Genomic DNA, 14,435 nt, shown 5'->3' on the forward strand with positions numbered 1-14,435 from the left:
TGAGAGCGTTTCAGTTGTGTGTGTGAGAGCGTTTCAGTAGTGTGTGTGAGAGCGTTTCAGTAGTGTGTGTGAGAGCGTTTCAGTTGTGTGTGTGAGAGCGTTTCAGTAATAATGTCCCTTACGGCACCTCATACGTTTCTGTGTGGCTGTGACTCCCTCGTAGGTCACAGACTCTTTACAAAGTTGTGATTTATTAAAGTCAGCTCTGGATTTACTTTCTCGACTGAAAACATCACATGACCATACTTTATCAACACACCTGCACAGGCGAAGCAGGGACGGACTGGTCCTTTACAAACAGGTAGGGACTCTTATTTTGACGGGGTAAGCGTCGTGGATGCAGGAAGCTGTTGGAGCTGCAGAGGGTTTGATGGGAGCGTTAATGCAGCAGAGACATCCATCCTGCTCGGCTGCTGCAGCCACACCACCGCATTACATTAGACTGTTCATCAACCCTGTGTGTGTGTGTGTGTGTGTGTGTGTGTGTGTGTGTGTGTGTGTGTGTGTGTGTGTGTGTGTGTGTGTGTGTGTGTGTGTGTGTGTGTGTTGCAGAGACCATTTCCAGAGGAGCCTCATAAATAATTGAAATAATCGTCTACATGACGATACACTTTTAGGTTAAGCTCGCTTGCTCCTCTCTCTCTATGACACATGCCGTCTCTCGCCCCTTCACACCGTCTCCATGGCGATACTCTTAAAGGACCATGCCACGTTTTCTTTGCACGCTGTCCCGTTTGCCGACGCAGAGGTGACATCAGGCTCTGTGGTAATAAAACAGCAGGTCTGCTGATTACTTTCAGCCGTCAGTAGCGTTTTTGTCTCTGTGGCAGGAAAAAAGCTTTTTCACAGCTCAAGGTCACAGCTGCCGACAAACAGAAGCATCAAGTCCTCTCCCTAAAGGCAACAATCATTCAGTGTTTGTATGTATACTTAACAAAAATCACAGCTACTGATCAAAAAACAAGCAATCATGCCAACCCCAACAAATACTGCACAACATCACAGCACTGTAGCTAAACTAACCATTTATCTTTATCACTGCTGCTGAATAAAATATTATAAATCCAGCTCAGAAGTCCCAAATAAAACGTGCTGCATGTCCGACGCACTGCAGGTCCAATATCTGCTCCAGTGAAGCTGGATGTTCATATTAAACATGGACAAAGTTTTTAACAACGAGGTCAGAGTATAATCTCTGCAAACAGCTCTGAACACTCAGTTTCACGCAGGTTTTTCTATCTTTGATGTGTATGATGTCATAGAGTCAATATCCCTAATATGGTTGTCTCAGGCACAGAAGCCCCACCCACTTTCCTTTCTCGGCAGCCGATCAGAAGTGAGTTGGTTAAAGGCTCAGGGGGACTAAACCAGCTTGTTTCAGGCAGTGGGTGAAGTGAGAGGCCCAGAATCAGACAAAGAAGGATCATTTTGAAATGTGACCCGAGTGCAGCCAAAGAATGAAAACAAGGAGCTGCGAACGAGCAGCAGATGTACTTCAACTAAGATCTGGAATGAATAGTGAGTGTTAGCAGACTGTGGTCTTGGTGTGCTCATCTCCAGTCACAGAGTCTGTGGTGTGATCACCATCATCCAGTCCTCCGCCTAAAAAAGCAGCTTCTTGCATATTTATGAGTTTGGAGGTTCTTTGATTATTTCTCTGAGCTATATGTGTGTGTGTGTGTGTTTATTTTTAGATAAAAATATAGCTTTTATGTTCCATTTGGGTAAAAGAAAGGACAAATGATATAAAAATGGCTGAACATTAATCAAACTAACCCTAATCACAGACAGGTTGTCATGGGTGGATATTAGGAGGTTAAATTCAGCCTGCTGGAGGTGAAACGACAGGTTTAAAGTGAGTCACACATGCGTCTGAGCTCGTCTGTATTTGGGAGCAACTGGCCAAAAAGGCCGTGACACCAGGAAGATGCTGAACCATCAATCTGCTCTGAAATCTAAACCAACATCATCCTCCCGACGCCTTTACTACAGAAATGTAAGAGAGAACATCTGTGACACAGCCAAGAATCGCAGCTGTCACACACGAAGAGCTGATGAAGACAGAGTGGGAAATGATTCAGATCTCTGCGAGCCTGTCAGGACAGAGTGAGACGCACTAATGTGGGTTTGACATGTTCCCATATTTCATGGGACGCTCTTGTCCTCAGATGACGGATCTCCTGTTTCCTGTCGTCCAAACTGGATATTACAGATCATTTTATAGTGACAGGCTTTCTGCTTCTAATAACCTCCTAACATGCACCAAGTCTCCGGCTGTTTGGAGTCCAGGTTGGGTTTGGTCACTCAGAGGAGTGCAGGCCGGTCTCAGGTGAAGGTCACTCGGTCCATCGTCAGGAACGTTCTGGTCTCAGCCTCGTGTTTTTATCCAGCAAACAGGACACAGAATATCTGACCTGCTTCTGGAAGGACTTGCTTTGCGGTGACAATGAACTCCTTACAACAGGGGTGGAGAACTCCAGGCCTCGAGGGCCGGTGTCCTGCAGGTTTTAGATCTCACCCTGGGTCAACACACCTGAATCAAATGATTAGTTCATTACCAGGAATCTGGAGAACTTCAGGACATGTTGAGGAGGTAATTTAACCATTTAAATCGGCTGTGTTGGATCAAGGACACATCTAAACCCTGCAGGACACCGGCCCATGAGGCCTGGAGTTCGACACCTTACACCAAGACTGGAAATTACCAGATGGCCTCCATTCGAAGGTCTGAGTCTTTGTGCATGATGTCAGATCAGCTTAAGCCAAAGGCTAAAGATTCAGATTGACAAACATCCAACAATACATTGTTTTCCTTTAAGTGCTTTTACTTTTCACCTAAACATAAAGTCCAAGGTTTGGGCCATCACGGAGAGTGTAACCGAAGCCCTGGATGGTTCTGTAAATGACTTTAAGCTGTTCATATCCACCACGTCACTACGGACCTAATCAAGACTAGGGTTAGGTTTCACTTTATTGACAAGCTAGAAGGTATTAAAAATCAAGCCTCATAGCGGCATCCTCACGGTTTCCTGTTATGGATGTCCAAGAAGTGAAAACTCCGTCCGGGGTGGTAAGGAGCTGGAGGTCACTGCTTCATCAGTCATGGCCCGGATGGGACTTAGTGTCAGGCCTGAGCGTACCCCTCTCCTACCTCGATTGAGGGTTTTGTTGCCTCTGCTAAACTGCTTAAATAAAATATCCTGCACTCAAAAAGGGACTTTTGCAACTTCTAAGTGTAACAGTGAAGGTTAGAGCTTGTGAGTAAGTATGATGTCTTCCATCTTCTTCCTGGCCTATTCTTTTCCTGGCTCTAAAGTAATAACCAAGCCAAACCATACTTGGTTTTTAGGCAGTTTCAGCTTTACCTATTAGAAACACCCATTTCACTCAGAAACCTGGAGCCTTTGAACAGAGAGCCACTCCACACTTCCTGAACAGGAGAAACTGGGATAAAAACACCTTAAATAATATTAAATGAGCAAGGTACTACAACACAAACTGCCCAAAACTCAATACCAAGAGCTGACAGATTCATCCAATCACCCAACCTTAGGAGGCGTAAAGGGGTTTCCAACTGTTTCTGAGCAGAGTCTGAACATGGTGTAGGAAAAGAGGCCTTTAGTGTGATGTGCAAAAGTTCCTGCACCAGTCTGATGTCATTATTTAACAGTGTGTAAAGTCATAACAACACACCAGCAGCAAGTCTGTCGAACTGAACAATGTGGTCCCAACTCTTCCCATTTAGAATACAAAACTTTCAAAATAAAATGTCAATAAACAAGAACAGCCAACCAATCACAGACAGCCAAGGTGAATATGTTTGCTTTGTCAGACAGAAAATCCTCACAGAGGTAAAGACCTCTAAACACGAATGTTTTTACATTTCAGCTGCAGCTGTTTCAAAATGAGGTTTAAGTGACTTCCTGTTTGTGATTTTGCTTTTCCTCCTGATGCCCTCGGACTTCTGCTTCCATGTCCTGGCCTCTGCTCCTCGGGAGCTGCTTAAAGAGCGTGCATGATGCAGCAAGCGTGCAGTAACTTTCCACGCTGAATGTGAAGCTTTGGAAAAAGCTTTTGTAAAACGATCATAAACTGGCTCAGATGTTGTTGCTGTTCCACTTCCAGCTTCCTGTTTAAAACGGAGAGCCGAGCGCTGCTGGGAATGATGGAGAGGCACTGGCCATAAAACATCAGACAGGGAGGGGCTGGCGCACGCTGAGCTCAGCATCTTCTGCCTTTTATGTTCATCTCCCACACAGTGGAGGAGGGTGGCTCGTTTGTGAGAGGACTCAGCTGTACTTCAGGCCATCCAGGGCCGATCGTTCATCAATTTATTCAAAAAGATCCTTCTGCTTTCGTTCGTGTACGCGCTTTCTAAGTTTCCTGGAACAGTTTAATCAACAGTCCATCAAAATCAAACCACATTTCAGAGAAATCTGCAAAGACCTGCAGCCAAAGCTCAAATATATTTCTGGTTATTTCATGGAGACTTAAACCTGCTGCAGTTCCTCTATCATCCACTAGAGGCCTGACTCCAACTGAGTCAGTCTCCATAGACTTCCATGTTTAAATGAAAAATGTCAGATTTCGTAGACGTTGTCCTGGACATGATGTTTCACGTCTCATTTCCTGCAAACCATCGACAGCCTGCAAACTGACCAGCGAATGAATGATTGCTGAGTGGGCTAGCATCTCCTGAACATTCACATTAGCTAATTTAAAAAGAACTCGTTTCCATCTCCCTGTTTCTACTCTCTGATTCTGCTAGGGTAGCTTTGCATGACTCATAGTCCAAAATAATCCTTCTTTATCTTATAATAGGGCTTGGTGGCAAATTTCTCCTGACTGGGTGCCCCTCGTAAACACGACATCTGACGTCAGTGTTTGAAACTCTGTCCATGTTTCAGATGAACATCCATCGGAGCAGCAGAGAAACGACAGGAAATAAGGAACAGGTCCACATCCTGCTGCTGCAACCTGAGAAGGAGCCGAGCGCTCGATTACGGACTGAAACTGAGTGAAACAGCAGCTGGAAGCCACTGACTTTTGCAGCTTGATCCAGATAATGAGCTTAATGTCCTGCAGGAATCGATCCGCTGCAGGAAAGTGTCAGTGCTGTATCGCAGCGAGCTACAGAAGCAGCGAGATGATGCAGCGTGATGCCTCTTCACTCACACACGATCTTAACCAGCAGTCTAATTACCATGAAAACGCTGCAGCTGACAGATTCTGTCATCGCTGTTGACGCTGCTCGTTTTAACCGTGAACTGTCGGCGCCGGTCGGCTGTAGCGGAGCAGCTGCCGACACTACCTGCAGGTATTTTTTCATCATAACAACCAGCAGACACGAAAGCTACGCCTGTTAGCACAGGAGCTCGATGGATGTGAGAAACTGGATCCAAAATGGAGGCAGCTGTGAGAAGCTGTGACAGGTGACGGAAATGAGGATTTTGTTGATGTGATCTAAACGCTCCGTGTGTTACTGTGACAGACCCACCAGTCAGAGCATCTCCTCTCCCCTCAGCTGACCGCTCACACTGAGCTCAAACTAGCCTGGAGGCAGGCACTCGGCTCCGCCCCGCTTTTAAACACGCCCCCGCCCACAGGTGTCACTGTGAGACAGGTGCAAGGGGACAGCTGATGTGATAACTGACTTCTGACTGCATTCACAGAGACTCATGAACTTTTACGTATCATTTAAAGGACAGAAAGAAATGACAAAGACTGTTTTGGACTGTAAGCACCGTCTGTGGGAGGCGGGAGGTGCAGGGGGGGTAAAAAGGGGCAACATCCACAGGGAGACCGATTCAAAGGGCTGCTGGAAAGGTTAACACTCCTCCCACAGGGTCACCTGCAGAAACCTTAATGACTTTTACCTCCTCTACACAGATCTCGATTACCAAAGGCTCTGCTGTGTTCATCTCAACCCTCGATCCAGGAGTCGAAGCTTTCGTGCATATTTCACGATGTCGGCAGTTTGAGCTCGCAGCTGAACGATACTGAAGACCGTCGCAGCGGCGAGCTGAGCAGCCTGCCCGAAGGGAAACGAGCGAAGCGGCGGTCACAAAGTATACCTGGAAACACAAGTCTGTGTGAGAAACACCTGGCTGGAAGCACAGCAGTGATACCTGCAGGTGTGTAAAGGTGGGAACAGTTGGTCAAATTTTCATCTGCAGGCGGATTACCAAACGCCCTCACACCTGCTTAGTATGACGCTGAGGTGAAGTCACTGCAGAGGCTGTTACACCAACATATGAGAGCTGGGTCAATATTCAAGAATCCAGTAAGTGAACAAAGTCATCAGTGATGGACTCATCACTGAAAACTGCACTCAGATCTGCTCTGTGAGTGTTTTAAAGGTGAGGCTGTGCATCTCCGTCCCCGGTGGTTTGACTGCAGCTCTCACCGGCTGGTAAATCATCACTTCCTGACACTCTAATTTCATTTTTCAGTAACGGGAGGGGAAGCTCGCGCCGAGCAACTGCAACCTTTTCGATCGCTCCGACATGCCGAGTGTTTTTCCACAGGACTGCACATGAAGGTAAAGGGCAGAGTAATTCTACCCCCGCAGAGCGAGGACAGGAAGATCCACCTCATCTCACTTGTGAAGGAGAAGCAGGAACTCTAAAATCAAGCCTGTTAGTGAAGAGACAACAAGAACGCTTCTTATAACTATGACACTGATTATTGTTTTATATGAACACAACATCTTACTGTCTTTGTGAGGCATTCGTTTTTAGAAAACATGAAATTGAGCGTTCTGACACAGGAAGTGAGAATCATCTGCTTCAAACATGGCGAGCCTGCAACAGGACTCCAGCCAGCAACAACACAAAGGTGTACAGGTACACAGAGACACTGATACCGGCAGTGTTTGGGTGAAAACACAACCTGAAATCGACATAAACACTCCCCTGTGTGTGTGTGTGTGTGTGTGTGTGTGTGTGTGTGTGTGTGTGTGTGTGTGTGTGTGTGTCCACAGAGTCTCTCAGGTTTCTGTTCTGGGCAGCAGGTCACTGAATCATCCTGATTGGTGTGGATCTGATCCCAGAATCAATACAACACACTGATCTGTGTGCTGTAAACAAACACACCCCTTTAGACCACGCCCCTTTAGGCCATGCCACCTGACAGTTGTGAAACAGCAGGCCCAAAGCAAATCATTGCACCCTGAAGCTTCTCCCTCGCCAAAATAAAAGTCTCTGGTCTACATGTTTGCATTTTCTACAAAGCACTGGGTGAAAATGTGCTCTTTCTTTGATGTGGGCTTGCAGTAGGCCACGCCCCCACACTGGACGGCTTTATATTTGACACATTTACAGAATCAGTATGAGGTTTTTGTGGACGTTTACTTTTAGAGCACTTCAACTGCTTCATGACGAGGAAGTGACGCGACACCAGAGTCCTCCTGTAGGCTTACAGCCCTGAAGCCCCCTCAGTCCTGCTACCTGTTCTCTTCTGTCTCCCTCACAAACACTCCCAGCAGACTGCTGTCGGGTGTCTTCCTGTTAAAAGGGAGTTCTTCCTTCCCACTCTCTCCAACTGCTGCTCATAGCGGACTTTCTGTTGTTGCAGCTACATCTATACATCACAGGCTCTCTATGATATAAACCAGCTGTTTTGTGTTTTTAAAGCAGACGTCAGCTTTGTGTCATGTGACTGTTGATTGTTGGAGCAGCTCTGACTGCTTCAGCATGCAGAGCTTTGAGAGTGAGATTTTTAAAAAGCACACTAAGGAAAATAAATGCATTTCTGCTTTTTAAAGGATAATCGTGGTTTATTCTACCAGCACGGCCTCGCTGGCACAAAGAGGATTTCTCAGAATAATTCCCCGTCGTTCAGGTGGGCTGAGAGCTGCACTGGCCTGCAGTTCTGCTGATAATACAGCGCGCTGATGCTGTGAGCTCTCCTGAACAGCAGAGAGCTGACTCACGGCAGCTTTTAACTCTTTTCGACTGACAGACATTTCACTGACTTCAGCACAGCTTTCACGTGTCTCTGAACCAGCTCGGACCACATCTGGAGGAGCTTTGACACTCGCTCCGGCCAGATGTTACAGAGGCTGCACTGCAGCAACACACTGCAGGTTAGGCCTCTCTGTTCCCCATCAAAGAGAAAGACTGTCGGGCACCAAATGAACACCAAATGTTAACATAAAGGAGTCTGACTCATAAAGCAGTTAGCTCAAAGTTCAGCCTCGTTTATCTTTGGCGAGTGCGACGACGGAGCGCGTTCTGTTTTATGGCAGCAGGAAGCCGCCTGGCAGGATTGCTTTACGCTTGTTTTATTGTGAGTCTTCTTTTATGAGCCGACATCTGTCACAAACACGCTTTAATAAAAACATATCAACTGTGAATTGGCCTGCTGCTCCTGCTGCCTGGTGTCATCAGTAACTTTGACATGTCCTCGTAGCACCGACCACAGGACTGAGCTCTCTCTCATCCATGCTGGGAGACCCGGATGCTTCTGACTGCCGTGGCTTTCTCGTCCATTGTTAGGTGGTTGCTAGGCAACATGTATAATATCTGATATGGATAAGAACCTTCAGGAGACGAAGACTGCAGATGCTAAATGTTGCTGACGGTGTTGGAGGCGTTCTCGCTGTGAGAGATCAGCCTTGATGTTAAGACTCTTCCTGAGCCACTTTAGCGCTTCGGCGTAATACGAGGCTCCTCCGTTACACAAAGATGCTCGTCTGGTTTCCTCCTCAGATGTTGATCTTTCAGTTTTTTCCCTCTTGTAGCCTTTAGGGTTTGTGGCGGAGTTGTGGTCCCTGGCTCAGCTGCAGCAGAAGTGGAGATGATTGTACTGATGTACTGAGGTCGGAGATCAGAGGAGAGAGGAGTGTGTGCACTCGGCTGGAAAGTTGGCTGACGTGTGTGCCAAACCGGGAAAACGTGTGAAATAGTGAAATCAATGAAAACTCCAAACTAAATGCAAAGACGGTGGATCGCAGTCCTTCACAGAGCTGCTTCTCTCTGCAGCATCATCATTGCTTTCTGCTCTTCAAACCTGCTGCTGTGCCGTCTGCATAGCTAGCATGAGCCCGCCGGTTTAAAACATGCTAACATTAGCCGCTGTGCACTTGTTTTGTTGGGCAGTGTAAGAACAACACTGCAGACACATTAATGAGCATCTGCTCAACCTTTACATGAAAACATGACCAATAAATATTTCTAAGAATATTTTCATCCATCCGTTTGTCTAATTCAGGGTCGCAGTGGGGGTGGAGCCTATCCCAGCTGTCTGGGCGAGGCAGGGTACACCCTGAGCAGGTCGCCAGTCTGTCACAGAGCTAACGCATAAAGACAGACAATCATTAACACCTATGGGTGATTTAGAATGACCTATTAACCTTACCCCACTAACTGCACATGTTTGGAGTGTGGGAGGAAGCTGGAGAACCCAGCAAGCACAGGGAGAACATGCAAACTCCACACAGACAGATCTGATGGTGGAGCCAAACTCAGGAGCCATAAGAATACAAACTCTGGGACTTTCTATTTATTACTAAGATAAAGATTACCACATGCTGCTGTTATTCAGGCCACACAAGCTCTTCCTTCCTCCTCTCAGCCCGAGTGCACTTCATTTTACTGCTCCTCACAGTGTGGAGCTCACAGAGACCCAGAGGCCAAATAACACGATCACCACCAACCCCTCCAACCTCAAAATGTGGATTTTTTAAAGCAGAAAATATGACGGCACAGGTGAACAAAATTTTAATTATGTCAAATATGAGAAACATGTATGATCAGCTTCTTTGACAGAGTGGGTGCAGGAAACCAGCTGGAAATATAACTGCAGGAAGTGCATTAACCCTGCTAATGCTGCAGCCTCTCCATGTGTGCGCAGAGACAGCACGAAAATCTGTGCGAAACTTCTGGCGTGCCGCTAGGGCGGGGGCTGAAAGTCGTGGACCCCGTGCTGCCTCTGGTGTAACGGCTGAATCTTGGTGTTGATGGTCAGCTGTCACGTCTGCAGTCTGGAGACCTCAGCAATCAGACGCTTACCAGGATAAAGGAATGATGCAATCGAAGCGTTGCATTACCAGCTTCCTCGTGTGCTCGGCTAACAGCAGTGACCTGATTTTACTGCAGCTGCCATAAATTGATTTTCATCAACAAGTTAGACACTTAAAATGAACCAGGCTCATTAAAAAGCTTCATACATGCAGCAGCTTACAGCTGAGTTAGCGTTGCTAATGTAACCGTGGTTACCGGAGGAAGCATTTCCACCACAAAAATGAGACGACACAAGGAGAACGAGACAGCTGGACTTGTTTGCTAAAGCAGAGAAAAGTTTAAAATACGAGCAGAACCACCTTCAGCCACATCTGGATCTCAGCATCTTCACTGCCAGGATAAAAATGGCTTCTCTCAGATTCAGAGAGTTTTTCTCTACATGCAGTTTTCATTTCTCCAAAACTTTAAATTACAGGTAATCCGTAAATACAAACAACCAAACAAAACGCCTGGAGGATTTCAAGATGGATGCCGCGTGGTGACACGTGTTTTGAGCGTCTTCAGCTCGTCTGCACGGATCCATACACCACAAAGAGGGAGGCGCCGAGTCTCCTCCAGTTCTGTTTCGTGGAGTTAAAAGCGAGCAGGAAGTTTGTTTTATGTTTGAAGGTTTTTGACTCAAACTTGTTTTCTCCGCTGCTCGCCTCCGTGTGCGAGGAGGTGCACGAGGCCTTAAGAGCAGTGAATTAGGAGGAAATGATTAAAATATCCCAAATGAACGTTCTTGTTTTCTTTTTGTTTTACCGTGGTCCTGTTCTTACTGGTTATTTTAATAATAAATCGAGTAAATGTATATTCTCAGATGAATTTAGTTTAAGCTGAGTCTGACATCGTCACACAAAGAACGAAGAGAGGAATTCAGCTTTGGGTTTAATAAAACTATCAGCTGCCGCTGAGGTCAGAGCTGGATCGCTGTAATGGTGACCTGGGATTCACGAGTATTCCTTTGATGTTTGGGGAGAACTTTTGGATCTGCATCTCTGAGGCTTGTTTCTGGGCCGGTGTCCACGGCGATGTTGTGTGAATGGAATTAACCATATTTTAAGTTGTGTTGCCGTGGAGCCCGGGACGGCCAGGCGAAGCATCACTGCACCAACAGCAGCTCAGTCGCTCCGCGTCCGTCAGTCCTCCTGCCACCCGTCATCCATGTGTCTGCATCAGTCAGCATCACCACCCTCACCTGTCTGCCTGCCTGTGTGTGTTTGCTGCATCAGGCTTCTGTCACACACACACACACACACACACACACACACACACACACACACACACACACACACACTGCACCCCATCCCATAATAACCACACCTAAAAAGCTCCAGTGCAGCTGCATTCAGCAGGATACCGCAGTACACTTTTACCCAACATGCATCAGTCCCCTCCACCCATCCACCCGTACATCCATCCATCCATTCGGGTCCCCTTCATCCTGCCTCCACCCTTCCATCCACCTCCCTCTGCGGGAAAAAGCACCAAGTTCCTCTCATCCACCCTCACAGGATGAGGGAAACTTCCATCCATCCATGCACCGTTTCATCCACCCATCCCTCCGTCCTACCTGGGGGTGCCTTCTCTTTAACCAGCTCCATGTCCGAGGCGAGGTGCTCCCCTAGCCTGCGTCCCTTGCTTCCTTCCTTGCTTCCTTCCTTCTTTCCTTAATCAGCTGTTATCAACAAGCGTCGAGTCTCGGATGATGTGATCACCGATGAACCGCTGATGGGTGGATGGTACCGGGAGAGCTGGAGGGAGGCACCGCGGGACCTGCTCTCAGATCCTCCGCAGCTGCTTCTTCGCCGTTTTTTTTTCTTCCTGCGGGCGTCGAGGCTCGTGCGTTCACCTGAGCTGTGTCCGCGCGCCGCTCTCTCTCTCTCTCTCTCTGTGCTGCTGCAGCTCGAGGCAGGAGAGCACAGGAGTGACGTCACTGTTAAGGTGACACGATGGTGGTGCTGATTGGTGTGAGGAGGAAACGTGATGAAGGAACTTTTAGGGCACGGGGTCTTGCCCATCCCACCGCAGGGCATCAACGGAAGAGAAGGAGTCGAACCCGCGACCTCCGTGCACAAAAGAAAAGAAAAAAAAACATGCAAAACTCGGGGCCCATCGCGCATGCGCACTGCTTGTCCGTTAACTATAAGGAAGTGTTGCACGGGGAGCTGTGTGAAGGGTCTCCTGCACTGCTCGTTTTGCTTTATTTAAACACTAAAACGACCGCAGAGCACAGATTCATCAGCAAACATCACAATACGTCATCATCTCGAGCCAAAAGCAGACCCAGTCATGTTCAGGTGGGACCCTCGCAGCCCGCAGGTGCCTCCAGGCCACCTTAAATGCTTCTACTGACGCCAACTCCTTAAGATTTAGCTAAATGTGATCACGTTTTCCCCCAAACCAGTCAAAACCAGTCTCTCAGATTGTTGCTCCTCCCCCAGCCTGCTTCTGTCAGACGTTTGTTCCTATTAAAAGGGAGTTTTTCTTTCCCACTGTCACCAAGCGCATGCTTATAGGGCGTGGTTTGATTGTGGGGTCTTTACCTTAGAGCAGACCTTCCCAAAGTGTGGGGCCCGCCCCCCAGCTCCAGGGGGGCGCAGAGCCATTGCAGGGGGGGGGCGTGGTATGAAAAGGGGGGGAAGAAAAAGACAAAACGCTTGGACACTGCTAGCACAGGGGGGGCCCACAGAAACGCAAAGCGGGAGATGAAGCATCGCTGAACATGTTTCCAAACCAACTTCATTCTAAGCCAAAGACGAGAAAATATGGTGAAGCAAATCTTCCCTTTGGCTTCACCTGCACAGGTGCCGAAGTAGGTCTCCCTGCAGGGTTGGTTTTCCCTGCGTCGGGAGCAGCGCTGCTGTTTAAATCACAGACAAACAGGATCCCACAGCTGTTTATGTTTTTAAACCCATTTTGCACAGAGAGGCATTTTTTGAAAAATGCATTGATAGCAATGTTGAATATTATTACACATACAGTAAAATAATCCCACCGTGACGCCTCTGCCTTTGTAAACAGGGGGACAGTAACTGCGTGTAAAACCTGCAGACAGTCAGATTAACAGTATTTCGTCTCTATCATTCTGCAATTCATCTCATGTAAACAATAACGTGTGCACAGCGTGACGTGAAAAAAGGCACATACCTTTGACGTTGCGTGACGAACTCTGTATTCCTCGTCCACACGTAAACACAAAAAAGGAGTTTTAAAAAATCGCAGTTTTCAATGATTCGAAACGTCGTTTACGTGGACGAAACAGCTGCGTGTTCAAAAATACCCGTGTAGGTGCGGACGCAGCGTAAAAGAGTTAGAAGTTTATTTTCTTACTACCTGTAATTTATTGCAGTTTACTTGTATTTGCTTAATTGTTTACTAAACGTTTGAGGTGTGAAATAAACCGCAATGGAGCAAAATATGGGCGTGTGCAGAGGATATGTTTGTGCATGTGTGCGCGTGCACGCGCGAGAAGGGGGGGGGGGGCGAACATTTTTCTTGTAAAACAAAGGGGGGCCCAGCAAAAAAAGTTTGGGAACCACTGCTTTAGAATATGAAGAGGACTGTTGTTGTGATTTGGTGCTATATCAATAAAGCTGCACTGAATTGGAAAGAGATGAGTCTGTGGACTGAAGGCCACAGTTCTGTGATTGATGAAGCTCAGGAACTCAGATGTAGATGCATCTACATCTGAGTTCCTGAGTCTGTGGGTAGCTGAGGTTTGTGATGAATCTCAGTACTCTGTCATAGATGCTGTGTAAGCCTCGTGCATATAAATAACATCACCATAACCCAGCAATGACATGAAGCAGGAACAGCATGCTAGCCCCAAAGGACAGGACGCGACTCTGAGGTAGAAACCCAGTTTTAGGAAGCAGCTAAACACAAATAAAGCTTCACAAATCTGCTCATTAATCAGAGAAAGCCACAGTTCAGAACCTGCCTGAGAATCCATGCATACTGTTAAACTGTTCTACATCCATGACACGCTGCAGAGAGCAGCTGCTGCTGGGTCTCTCTGCTGCTGTTAACAGCGCCGCTGATTAAACAGGAATAAACTCAGGCTACAAATGGAGCTCAAAGACGGCCTGGAGTCAACATCACAGCAGCACATAAAGGCTGCCTGACACCTTTATTGTCGTACGTGTTCCCAAACTACTTTAGTTCCCATCAGAAGGAGGGAACATGCTCGGTTTTCACAAAGAAGATGGATTTACAGGTAGCAGCCAGTTCAGTGAGACACATCAGGTTGTTTCAGCTGCAATTACTGTTGAAGAGAAGGTGAAAGATGAGTCACATTAAAAGCAGCACTCCTCCCCTGCAGACAGAAATCCACTCAGAGTGGGCTTTTTTTGGACTTTCTTACCTAACGTTCAAGGTTCAAGGTTCTTTATTTGTCACATGCATAGTTATACAAGTATAACACAC

General features: G+C 47.1%; 1 protein-coding gene across 1 annotated transcript in view; it reads right to left on the reverse strand.

Annotated features, from left to right (window-relative positions):
* Window positions 1-11,895, reverse strand: part of LOC308400636 (fibroblast growth factor 12-like) — a gene marked incomplete at its 5' end in the record, with an annotated part of 52,983 nt that extends 41,088 nt beyond the window's left edge. Inside the window, one exon of the mRNA XM_080888466.1 lies at window positions 11,581-11,895. Coding sequence (XP_080744592.1) covers window positions 11,581-11,611 — 31 coding nt within the window. The remainder of the gene's footprint in view (window positions 1-11,580) is intronic.
* Window positions 11,896-14,435: the final 2,540 nt, after the last annotated feature.

This window comes from Rhamphochromis sp. 'chilingali' (genome assembly GCF_963969265.1).
Source record: "Rhamphochromis sp. 'chilingali' genome assembly, chromosome: 8".
NCBI lineage: Eukaryota > Metazoa > Chordata > Actinopteri > Cichliformes > Cichlidae > Rhamphochromis > Rhamphochromis sp. 'chilingali'.